At 45.2% G+C, this 12,597-nt stretch overlaps 1 protein-coding gene across 13 annotated transcripts in view; it reads right to left on the bottom strand.

Annotated features, from left to right (window-relative positions):
• Positions 1–2,281: 2,281 nt before the first annotated feature.
• The window catches only part of KANK1 (KN motif and ankyrin repeat domains 1), a 193,263-nt gene continuing 182,947 nt past the window's right edge, over positions 2,282–12,597 (bottom strand). For 12 of the 13 annotated variants that reach the window (XM_082470852.1, XM_082470851.1, XM_082470842.1 and 9 more), the window contains 5 exons: positions 9,401–9,620; positions 6,873–7,015; positions 6,036–6,236; positions 3,874–3,972; positions 2,282–3,296 (listed from right to left, as the gene is read on the bottom strand). In XM_082470852.1, the coding sequence (XP_082326978.1) occupies positions 3,234–3,296; positions 3,874–3,972; positions 6,036–6,236; positions 6,873–7,015; positions 9,401–9,620 (726 nt within the window). In that variant the 3' untranslated portion in view covers positions 2,282–3,233. The remainder of the gene's footprint in view (positions 3,297–3,873; positions 3,973–6,035; positions 6,237–6,872; positions 7,016–9,400; positions 9,621–12,597) is intronic. The other variant, XM_082470841.1, reaches the window with a different exon arrangement.

The raw sequence follows: 12,597 nt of genomic DNA, 5'->3' as shown, positions 1-12,597 counted from the left end.
AAAAGCCTCACAAAAACAAAACTATCTCTAATTGCAGCAGGCTCCGTGCACCCCGAAAGGACTCATTAGAAATGTTATTTCCTTTGAGAGAAAAAATAGCAGTTTTCTTACCTGATTCTATCTGCAAGGGCTGTTACATATCTGCAGTATTTCAGTGTTACAAAAGCCTGGGATACATTGTTCTCATTAGCGTACTGGCAGCTCACAGGTAAGGGCCCAACACTTCATGTATTTGGGGGACTACTGCCAAGAGCAAGGCCTCCTCCCCCAGAGTAAATACAGGATTTAGTCCATTTAGTCATAATGGTGGCAGGACAAGTGGTCAGTTTTACTTTCTTTAACACTAAAGTCTCAAGGTTCCCATTGCTCTACTCCTTTTGTCTTGGGGAGGATTCTGGCCTTCAGCTTCCAAATTTCCAGGGCAAGGGTGTCTGGGAAATTGGCTCTCTGTCACTTAAAGGTTTAGCCTTCTCTTCACTTAAGCTGGAAAATAAACTCAGGAGTCTCCAGCCCTATGCCAGCCTCACTTGGGGACCTTGCCCAAGCCTCCTACCACAAATCCCTTTAAGGACTTGTGCCTCAATAAATCACAGCTGTACCAATGGGGAGAGTCAGACTGGTTTTTATAGTGTGCCAAGATCCCAAGATAAAAAGCATTCCAAGTGCCCAGAGTTAGGAGAGCAAACAAGGCACAAGCCAGCATATGCTATCCAGAAGTCAGCTCCTTAAATTCCTCATTCCACAATAAAACAAGCACTCATTTTCTTTTGCAAAACTTAGCACAAGAAATCCGAAATGCACCACGCAGACGTAGGAATTCATTTTCTCATGCATGGATGATATGAATGCCTTCTTTTCTCAAATGGAACAAAGAAAATTCCCAGGACTGCAAACCACCTGAGATACAGCCCTCCTTGCTCAAAAGGCGTGTCATGTCGTTAAGGGGCAGAAAACTCAGAGCCCCACTTTTCTTCAAACACAAACTCTTCTGCTTTAATTTATTTTGCTATTTCAGGTCTGAAGGAACTTGGGTTTGAATAACTATCTGAACCGAAATTTAGCCCAGGTCCCAGAACTAGCAGATCTGCTCTGGGAGGGAAAGAGACACTCATGACTCCAGGTAGCTGTGACCTCACTTTGACGGGTCATGAAGGAGGATGGCCCCTCTGCCCCAGAGGCCCTGGAACCGTACTGGGAGAGCATCTGTTACCACCCAAGGTTGGCCTGAATTGCCAGCACTCTTTTCACAGTTCCAAGTTCTCTAAAGATGCAAACCTCTGAGCCCATGAAACAGGAGTTCCTGAGCCAGCACTGTGATGACACACCTGTTGGAAAAATCTATTCTCTGGCCTCTTTCTCAAACTCAATAATGAGTGAATAAATGAAAGAAGGCAGGAGAGGAAGAAAGGAAAGAGAGGCTTAAGAAAAGCCTCAGTGATATTTCTCCAACGCACCTGGCTCTCACAAACGGCCCAGGTTAAAGTTCACCACCAGCAACTGTGCCAAAACACCTAGTTTGCATTTTGGCTGCCATACTTCTTCATTTTAAATGAAAAGGCATCAATCCCCTTTACTTTTTAAAAAGGACTTGAAAACAGGTGCTGTTGGGCCAACAGCACGCTGAAATAAAAAAGTCTCTCTGGGAGTAGGGTGGGATAAATGGGACACTGGGATTGACACATATACACTACTATGTATAAACTAGATAACTAATGAGAACCTACTGTATAGCACAGGGAACTCTACTTAATGCCCTGTGGTGACCTAAATGGGAAGGAAATCTAAAAAAGAGGGGATATCTGTATACATATAACTGATTCACTTTGCTGTACCGCAGAAACTAACACAATACTATAAAGCAACCATACTCCAATAAAAATTAATTAAAAAAAAAAGTCTGTCTGGCTTCATCTTTCCTTTCTCATCACTTCAGGTTTCAACCTGTCACCCAGCAGCTGCCGCCAAATCAGAGTCAAGGACCAGTGCTTCTGCACCTGAGAAGAGTTAGCTCAGGATTTAACTTGGAGGTTACCTGTCTGATGAACTGTTTGCCTAATTAGGTCTTAAATTTCAGACTCATGATGACGTGCAACCTGAGTAATGAGCAGAGCTGGAAACGGAGTAGTTCTCTCAGAAGACGTCTCCTCTTGTCGGAGCCCTGGACCACTGGACTGGGCACTCACCCTACCCACGCACTCCATCCATCAGCTCTTGCTGTCACTGCTGTAAGTCAATAGGATCGGGGCAGACGGCTGTCAGAGATGAAGCAGGGACAAGCAAAAGAGCTTAATGAAATTTTATTTTGAAAATATGGCAAGAGTCTAAGGCACTTCAAACATTTAAATACATACAAGACCAAAGCAAATGTGACATGGGATAAAGGAATCCATAAATACGTGGAGAACTATACTATGTTTCTCTAGAGGCAAATATATAGCCAATTTCTCTAACACAATTCCACTTTTATCATTAGATACAGAGTTGTGCAATTATTAATAAAAATATGGTAATGTTACATGTCGTTCTTCACGTCTTTAATTACTATGGAATATAAAAGTTGAAAATACTGCATCAATTTTATATAGATACCCTTTACATAAAATGTCATGTAATGCATCCACCTAGATAAAACCAACTGAAAAGACTTCCTTTTGTTAAGTTTTAAACTTTTTGAGAGTTTCAACTTTTATTTTTATACCAGAAACCAGCCCAGGCCCAATTCACTGATGATCAAAGTTATCTCAACTTCCTTACTTTAAAATAATAAAGACAAAAGAAAAATCAACAAAACCATCCTGGAATGGAATTTTCAAAGAGCTTTCCAATGGTTCCACGTTTAGTAAATATAAATACTTGTAGGAAAGTTTAAAAACACCATGCCGGCGAGAACCTGATACTTCTCAGCACTGGTAGGGGGTGGAGAGAAGGAACAGAAGTTGCCCACTCAGATCAGGTTACTCTTTCCTACAACTGTACATAACGGAGCAGAGACTCCACAGCAAGTGTGCCCTACACAGACGGAAGATGGCCAGAAGGGAGGCGTGTGTGCCTGGCCAGCAATCTCCTGCTGGCTCAGCTTCCACTGTGGCAGCTCCAGCCTTCAGCCCTCGGCTGGCTTTATGCGTTCTGTTTGCTGGTGAGCTCAGGCACAAAATACATGCAGTACCTGTCAGCCCAACGGGAACAATTAGCAGCTTGGCGGTGGCATGCAAATGGACGGTATTTGCACATAATCAGTCAAATGAACCTCGGTGGGTGGGACCAGGAGATGTCTTCCTTCCAAGCCTAGGGGTGCCCTAGAGACCAGGAAAGGAAAAGAAACTGGGGGTTAATTAGTGACCTCAGGTAGATGTGCCCCCTGTGACACAGGAACTCGGTCAGCCGGAGCTGAGCACCACCTATAAGCCAGAGCGAGGAGAGCTGGAACACGGCACACAGTCCACCAGCAGGAGCAGCTCAGGGGCCAGTGGGCTCGGCAGTGCTGCGTCCAGCTGTCCTGGGAAGTCAACCTCCCTCCCAGAGTGAGCTCCGGGACCACAGGCTGCTGCCCACTGTCTGCTTTAAGAAAAATGCCAGGATGGCGACATGTATTTATGGGCTCAAGATGTGCCATTTGGATAATTCTGCCCAGAAGAAACTGTCCCTGGGAGGGCGTGAGGACAAGCAGGCATCCAGCCTCTGCTGTGCTAATAACCATGAGCACTCCTGGCCTTCTGGGCGGGGCAAAATTCATGAATTCTTAAGTTCCGGACTAAAACCTTGATTTTCAGAATCATTATAAAACCTGTATCTCCTGTCAACTCCCCGAGGAAGGGGGCCCACTAGTCTGGTGGCTTTTAGCCTGTATACAAATGCCAAGCGCACACCACTGACCGGAGACTGGGCTTTCGCGAAGTTGACGTGGGCATACAGCAGAACGGCGATGTCCTTGTGTCCCGCCTCCAGGGCTATTGAGAGCGCGGTGCTGCCGTCCTTAAGAGGAGATGAAAAGAGCAAGCTAGGTTGGGTTTCTCAAACTTCCAGGTGGCCCAAAAGGTAACAACACAAAACTCTTTCAATTAGATAAGGTTCCCCAATCTAGCCATTTGTTCAGTCTTTTAGGAAACATTTCTGGACCTCTAGGTGCTAAGCCTGAAGGATACAAGGATGACAGAGGCATAGCCCCTACCCTGCCCTCAGACAAGAATCACCCCGTTATTGCCTTTGTTGTTGCCTCATGGTACTTAGTGTGTAGGTCTGCACACCATGCAGCCTCAACAAAAGCAGGCTGCCCACCAGCAGGGGGCAGGAGGAGAAGGTAGGGGGTAGAAACATAATTTAGTTTTTTTTTTTTTTTCCTTATAATTACAAACGAGCGGTCAAGTAGCGTGGTGTCTGCTTTGACGCCCTGCAATCTGCCAAGGATCTCTGAACTTTCCTCTTGGGGAGGGAGCTGATCCTACAGCCCTAACCACCCCTGTAGTATGCTCCGAGTCACATCTACATGTAAGCACCACATCCTGCTGCCTTGCAGAAATGTATCTGATGGAAATACGAGGGGAAACACTAAATATGGGAAAGAAAAATGTTCAGTTAACTGTTTGCTTTCCATTAAGATGCAGGAACTTAGATGGATATAAAGATGCATCAGGACAAAAATAGCATACTGGACAGCAACTATACCTCAATCAAAAGTAGTAACAATAAAAAGACAAAAAACAGCACAACTTATTTTCTGTCTAGTCTTGGAATAAGGATGCCCTTCTGGTCACCAGCAGCAGGAAACAATTTGTGTGTGGTTTGAACCTTATGGTCCCTCCCTCCCACTCTGAATTCTGGGAGTTACTTTTCTTCTGGAGGCCAGCTGGATGCCCTCCCGTTCCTTTAAGGATAAGGAAGTAGACAACGGGCAGAGGGAACCAGGATTTCTGGAAGCTGCTGTGGCGCAATGGCCTCTTATTATTAGATCTACCAGCTGTTCTTTGCTAAGAGTAGAAGTAAAAGCAAACAAACAAAAAACAAGGCACACGAAACACAGACTGTTCTTAAGGAAAGAGAAGTTGGAAACTGGCCCTCTGCTACAGTGGAAGTAAAGGGAATCTGGTGCAGCCGCAGCTCACGTGCTCCTGGGGAGGTCAATGCAACTGCAGAAACCAGTCAGTCCTTCCTGCCAGTAAATACCTGCGCTGATTTGCTCTTCCTGTTGGCGTGAGCCCACGAGGATCTCAAGTTTAGTGCAAAGGGGGATGTTTTCCCTCTAGCCTTTTAGTGTTTGGGGCTGATGGAAGCTCTGGTCCAAACCTGTGCTCCACAGAGATAAACTTTCAAAAACAGAACCAACCCAGCCAGACCTCTGGGACCTTTGGACCTTTGGACCATGTCGCCACCTAAATGTTAGTTCCTGTGCTGTGACCTATTGGTACTCCTCCCCTTTGGTCTGGAGACATCCAGAGCAGCAGGTTTCCTTGGAATGTTTTCCAGTCAAGGGGTTATCTGGGAATGGGACAGCTTGGGAACGGGGAGAGGAAGGAGATGAGAGTGACGATGATGGGAACAGCCCAAGGAGGGGTGCGAAGATGTGCTGAAAAGAAGCCAAGATAGTCCGGATCCCCTAGCTGATAAAATGTCACAAATTATTTACTCTGATGGGCCCCGGTGAAGGGTTTCCAAACGGACCAGGGGCCTGGTCCTCTCTTCGTAGTGCACCCATTAGTTGCCTACACTGCCTACTACATTTGATTCTGAATTGTAAATCTGTTTATTCCACATCAGTATACTGGTTCTCGTACATGCCCATCACCTTCTTCCTTTTATAAATTTTGGGGTGAGGCCTATTTATCTTTCTGCCTTTGGCTTTAGTTAATGGGAGTATTAGTTTGCAAACAGTAAATGCTACCACGCTGGGCTGTGAAGGGCAGTGGCCTGGATGGCAGCACAAATCCCTGAGGAGAATAAAGGAGGATTTGTTCTCTCCCCTGGTCAAGCAGCACTCGCAGAACACCCCCCTCAAACTGTGTCCAGGCCAGGGGCCTGCAGGACCATTGGAGACAGCTTACGTTGTCCTCCAGGTGGCCATTGCAGCCTGGCTGGGCCAGCAGCAGCTTGACGATCTCCACGTGCCCGTGTTCGCTGGCACACATCAGGGCGGTGGAGCCCTCGTCGTCCTGGATGTTGACGTCAGCCCCACAGGCCAGCAGGCCCTTCACCATGTCTATCCGCCCATGACTGACAGCCAGCATGAGGGCTGTCTGTCCTGCCTGTGGGAAGAAATGAGAGCGGACTTCAGAAGCACAGGCTGGGCTGGCAGTGTGTGACCTGCAGTGGGGCTGTGCCGGGGGAAGGGGAGGAGGGAGAGTGATGACAGGGGAAAACGTGGACATGGAATTACTTGGGGCCCAGTGGTGGAGAGGCATTGGAAAAACGAGTTTCTCGTGAGCTATGAGCTAATAAGTAAGACCATAAAGTAATGAGTTAATCTTTCCCTTTAGCTTGGAGGATCTGTCTCATGACAGCAAGGAGCTAGAAAGTTCAGAAGATGGTCACAAGTCAACCCTGAACACACCTGGATGAGAGGCACTCCGTGCCGGGCATGAAGATGCCATAACATGGAGACAGTCAGGAAACAGTGGTCACCGGGTAGATGGTGGGGATCCCTAGTCACTTACAGGCAGGCTGACCCATGGTCTACACGCACACTACTCCAGAGAGAACGCAAGGCAATGCAGGGAGAAGTTTCCAATGTGAAGTTAAGCCAGTGTTTCCTTGGTGTGTTTGGTCCTGAGGACCACCGGGCAGCCGCATGGACCGTGCTGAGTGGCGAGAGCACGGCAGGGCCACCCGTGCAGGTCAGAGCTGCATCAGCCAGCACAAACCCTGGAAGCAAGCGCGTTCACCTGGCTGGCTTTGGCGTTCACGTCCCCACAGGCAAAGAGTTCTTCCACGACTCGCATGTCCTTCTCTGCTTCCACAGCGGCGAGGGCTGCCAGCATGATGGGGGTATACCCCGCCTTGTTCTGGTGGTCCACGTTACATACATCTGCAAAGACACGAGTCTCTTTAGGGAGGAGCCACCTCCTAACAGCATCAGTTGTCCCCGTGAACTAAAGGTATGGAGTTTAGAAAAGCCCAGTGAAATGGCCTTAGGTAGTCAAAGTCCCGGAGTGACTCAGAAGGAAATGTGAGAGATGGTTTCATACCAAACCAAAGAAAAAAATTTTTTTCTGTTTCGTGAGAAACGACAGCAAGCTCTCACAGCACCTCTTGTTTGCAACTGGTGGTTGAACCGCAACAGCCTGGAGGTCTGGGAGGCTGTTCTAAGTAATGCTTTGAAGAATAAACAATAACGTGGGATCTAGACACTAATCCGCGTCTAGGAAATCACCGTTTTGGAGTGAAGAAGGAGGTGAGAGCTACGAGGGAAAGAAGGATTTGTAAAGGTTTACGTAGGGAACACTGAATATGGCGTTCCCCACTCATAAACCACTGCTCACTCTGAGACCCTGAGTTTGCTGCTCTGACTCGTTTGGGGCCCTTGGAAGCAGAATTCCAATCACACGACACGCAGCTCTAGGAATCGTGGTCTGACAGCAACTGCAGTTAAGTCCCTTAGAGACTGTCAGGGACTCCCAGATCCAATAACCCAGACCTTTTCTAGTCCTGTAATTCTTAAGGAGTCTTCAGGGCCTAAATTATCCTCCAGGCCTTTTAAAATTCCTTCAGCACTTGCTAATAAAATGAAAGGAATGGAGAGTGCAGGAAAGAAGCTTTTTATGTGTGACCAGATATAATTAAAATGCTTAGGGTGTTTCCATCATTGGGAGTGAGAAGAGAAGGTACCGTGAAAACGTTCTTGAGTTCTAAAACAACTGCATACTAGGGACATAAGGGCATTTACAGTAGTGCGTTATTTTTTAACGTAGAAAAGGAAAAAGAAAAGAAAAAAGTTGTCTGATGGAGAAGCAGGTGAGCAGACATGGTCTTCGAGGCTCCTCAGTTTCTTTGGCGTTCGCCTCTTCTCTGTTGCTGCTAGTATCCTAGATTCACAAACATGCTTTACGAAGCCAGAATCTCAGTCTATAATGGTGAGCAGTGAAGAGTGAAGTAAATCCAGAAAAGTGATTAACCAAAGCCACCCAACAATGGAATTAAAATAGTTTAATTTACCAAAATGTCTTGTCCATGCAAATTTTCTAAGGGTAGATTAAACTGTTACTTTCAGGGGCAATCCTGAAATCTTGTTCTTAGCTTTCCTGGATATTATCCCACTTCTCTGTTTAAACAGTAACTCCGGCTGACAGTATCACCAGCTCTGTTTATAGTCTGGAAAGTCTGAAAGGAAGGAGGCTTGGAATTCCTTCCTTTAAGCTGGAAACAGTTTTATCCTAACATGGCCCCTAAACTGGGGACAAGCAAACTTAGAAGAGGAAAAAAAAGATAAATCTGTTTGGTTTCTTCTGTGCCTTAATCCAACATCTCCAAAACAGAGCAGAAGAAAATTGGACAGTTGGGTCAAGAAGCAGAATGGGAAAATTGGACAATTGTATCGCATATTCTAAATCAGATGTTCACATTGTGTTCTCATTAATTAGACTGAGGTACTGTGAATTCTGTATCAGTTACACTAGAAGTAAAAATATGTATTTCAAAAATAAATAAAAGTGATTTAGAGACTCAATGTATCACAGGGCCGTTCCATTTGAACAAAAAGTTGAAAGCTCACTATGTCGCAAGGGGACCCTTCTATGTGCCACCCCCTCGCTCCATGTTTAATACAGCCACTGGCTATATTCTGGAATGGCAAATTCCAATTACCGACAAAAATTTTCACTGTTCTCGTTACTATGGTTCAGATGTAAGAATAACATTTTCTTTTCTCCATGCTGATTCCCCAGGAACAGGGTGTATTTTGGCGGGAATGGTGTTGATTCTACCACAATCTGTTACAGTGGCTTTGCTTGGCCCCCATCTTGACTAACCGCACAGCTCTGCAAGGCGGCTGGAGAGGGGTCATGGAACAAGGGCAAAGAGAGCAGCTCACAAACACTAAAGCTTTGACTCTGGCCCCAGGAGCAGCGTTCTGCCTCTTGAGAGTGAACCCACCAAGCCCGCATGATTCAGCTCAGGCAGGAACATGAGTCACGTGTGTTACCAGGGATACAACTCATCTGAACACAGCTACACTGCAGCAAGAACATTCTCAAACACCTCCTTTCAAAACAGATCTGGAATCTTGTGTCACCCCGTTTTGTTCAAACCTCAAGCCTCCCATGAATGACTCAAGAACGATTCTTGCCACATCACGGGCGAAAGCAATGAAAAGGCTTTTAGGATGGTCACAGAACTGGGGAGTGGATCAACCAGCTCCTTCTAAATGAATCACAACCCGAGTCTGTTAGAGAAGAGACAGGGACAACCGACGTACCAGCGTCCAAGAGCAGCTTCACAATCTCGAAGTTGGAGTGGGACACACTGTAATGGAGGGCGGTGTTTCCGTTCCCGTCCGCCATGTTGATGATATGACGCAGGACGTCTGGGGAGATGGCCTCAAAAGCGGCTATGTAGTCCCCCACCATGGCTGGGATGGCTGACTTCTGACTGGACACGCGGAACCACTCGTGCTGGAGAGTGTTCAGACAGAACCGCTGCCAAAACAACGAGCCATCGGCCATTAGTTCTTCTATTTATAGACCTTTCTGAGACCTAGCTGAAAGCCTAAGAAACCAGGCCTTTTATAGTCAAAAGTGTGTGCAAATAGAATTTGCTCTCAAAAAACAACTAATGAAACCCAGAGCTCTCAGTTAGAAGCCTCAAATTCCAAACTGAAGTATCCTTCCTGATTTTAACAAACACACACATTGTAATTTCTGTAAAACAGGCCTACAGCACTGTGCAAGAAATACACCACCGAGGTTCAAATTCTGACTCTGCTACTGACGAGCTGTTCGACGCTGGGGAAAATACTTATTCTGTGCCTCAGTTTCCTCATCTGCAAAATGGGGATAATAAAAATACCTTTCCTTCACAGTGTTTGTGATGAGGACAAATGAGGCAATACATGTAAACCACTTAGGCCAGGGTCCATTTATTATTGAACTATTAATATTATGTAGGTATGCTGGCCTTGCAAATGACTTTCATAGTAATCAGGACAGGAGAAATTACTTAACACAATTATGCTGCTTCCTTCCTGTCCAGACCAACTTCAACTCCTTCCGCATCTCCACAGCACTAGGCTGGGAGGCCATAACCATGCAGGCAACCCAATTCCTACTCCATCCCAAATACAAATGTTCAACCACAGAAAGGGAATAAAAAGCAAGTCTGAAACAAATTACTTTTTCCCATGAGGATCATCTGTATCTGGTCATCAGCCCCACTTGCTTTCCCTTAGGCTGTGGACACATGAACTTGGCATTTGTTTCATGGATGATCAAGTCAAACTTGGACATGAAGTTCAACGTAGACTGGGCAGAGCCAGTGCTGGTGATGGGGAAAACTACAATGCTTTTTTCATGGGCCCTCTTTCGTATGAGTTTATCATTCATTTGTGCTTTGCTTGTTCTTTAAAAGTTTAAAAATAAATCAAGAAAGATGGACAGCTTATGTCAAAAGCACCAGAACCCATGTAGTCTCCTTTCTATAGAAAAGGAGGAACTGGGATTACAGAACACACCCATCTCTTTATCTTCCTGCTACTAATTATTCAGGTGTATCCCATTCAATCACAGTTTGGGTCATTGGAGGAAAAGGGTCCTGGCCAGGAAATAAGTCACCTAATGTTTCCTTTCTTCTGCTCACTCTTTCACATATTCAGATTTCATTCTTTGGATGCCTCACACAGAAGGAAAGGAAATTATGTCGTCTGGGTGTCGAACTCAGTTATGGCTACATATTCAGTGTCCTGACATGGTTACATGGCCCTGGCATTGTGATCATTCACAAGTCCGAGACTTTTCACAGCACAGCACTTTAAACACTTCTTTACTGAATGAATATCCAATCAACAAAAACAATGTACCAATCCTGGAGTATGTGCCCGACAAAATGCTTGACAATTGGGGCTACAAAAATGTACAGTCTTCCCTGAGGACCACACAACCTAGTATTTTGGGGAGGGTAAAAGAAAAAGTGTATTAAAGCTATAAAATCTGGGGTATGAAAGCACCAGTTTTATGTTCAGGTTAAACCTAGTAGGAAATATTAACACTGCAGTGACCTTTCCTGGTTTTACTATTTGTGACCAAGGCACAGACAGGCACTTAGTCTATACTGATGGAGTTCAACATGTAGATCCATGTCCAGGCCCGGGACTTCGTTTAGTATTTCCTTCTATAAACATCATTGCCATGATTCTTTTTCAGCACAGTATTTGAATGTCAAGATTCAGCTGGCTCTGATAAATTTAAGTTTCTACAGCAATATAAACAAATAGGAGAAGATACCATAATTTAAAAAAAAAAGATGCCATATAATAAGGTAATATGCTTTAGCTGGGATAAACAAAACATGGACCAGTACTTAAGATAGGTATAATCTAATCCCACCATTAACTAGCAGTTGACACTCCAGGCAAGACTCGTAATCTTTAGGGCCTCAGTTAAAGCAGGATGGACCAGAATAGAGTGGCCTCGTAGACACACGCACCCATGTACGTCTCATGCCTGTGCCAGCCATCACCAATTCTTCTTCAGATTGTGTTTGTTGTATGAGGAAGACTGTTTGCCTTTCCAGCGTTAGATAATTCCATAAATCCCTTCTAGTCTTAACATTTTGGTTTCATAACTCTATAAACTCGTGAGACCTATGAATCAACTTTCTCACCAGCTGCGGACTTAAAGTTAAATAAAACTTCATATTAAATCTACTGCTAATATGCAAAGATTCAAATGCACATTACTACCTAAAATAACATGAGATGCTACACTTTCTCAATGCACTGAATAGAGCTGTCAACCAGAAGGCTGGTCTAACCTATGAAAGAAGCCACACATCTAAATGTCACCAATGCATGGGAGAGCAATACTTGTAAAGGATATCAGATTCACCATTGCCATGGAAACATTTATCTGTCTTATGTTATGCTATTCATGCTCCCTAAGGCAACCACCAACCTCTTTGCTTCTGAATCTCAAGCTGTGAGAAGATAAGTGTAGTTATTTCTAGGTTTAAAAATAGTGACTGCCTGCATTCCACATCAGAACATAATATGCAGTTTCATAATTGAAAGGAATGCTGACCTCGGTCCAGATAGGTTTCTCTTAAAAACAAAGGCTAACTTAAAAAATTCTGGGATTCTGCTCCCTAGATGACAAGGTTCTGTAAGCAACAGAACATGCAGAAAGATGACGAATGACTGAAATTAGCCCTCCTTTCCATGTGCAACTATATGCCTCGCAGATGCTCAGCTCCCAAGGAAAGTACAGGGTGGAGAAAGGAGGTCTGAAACCAGGCCTGAGGGAAACGTTCACAGGGTGGTCCGGTGAGCAGGGCAGCAGGATATTCACTCTGCCCACACACACTAGGAATAGTCTGGGGGGAAAAGCGTGCAGGCAGCAACAGCTCAGGGGCAGGCTAGAGGTGCCTTAACGGTGGTGTCCACTCAGGCACTTTGTACAGACT

This window comes from Balaenoptera physalus (genome assembly GCF_965194825.1).
Source record: "Balaenoptera physalus genome assembly, chromosome: 7".
Lineage (NCBI taxonomy): Eukaryota > Metazoa > Chordata > Mammalia > Artiodactyla > Balaenopteridae > Balaenoptera > Balaenoptera physalus.
This window is presented reverse-complemented; position numbering and strand designations above follow the sequence as displayed.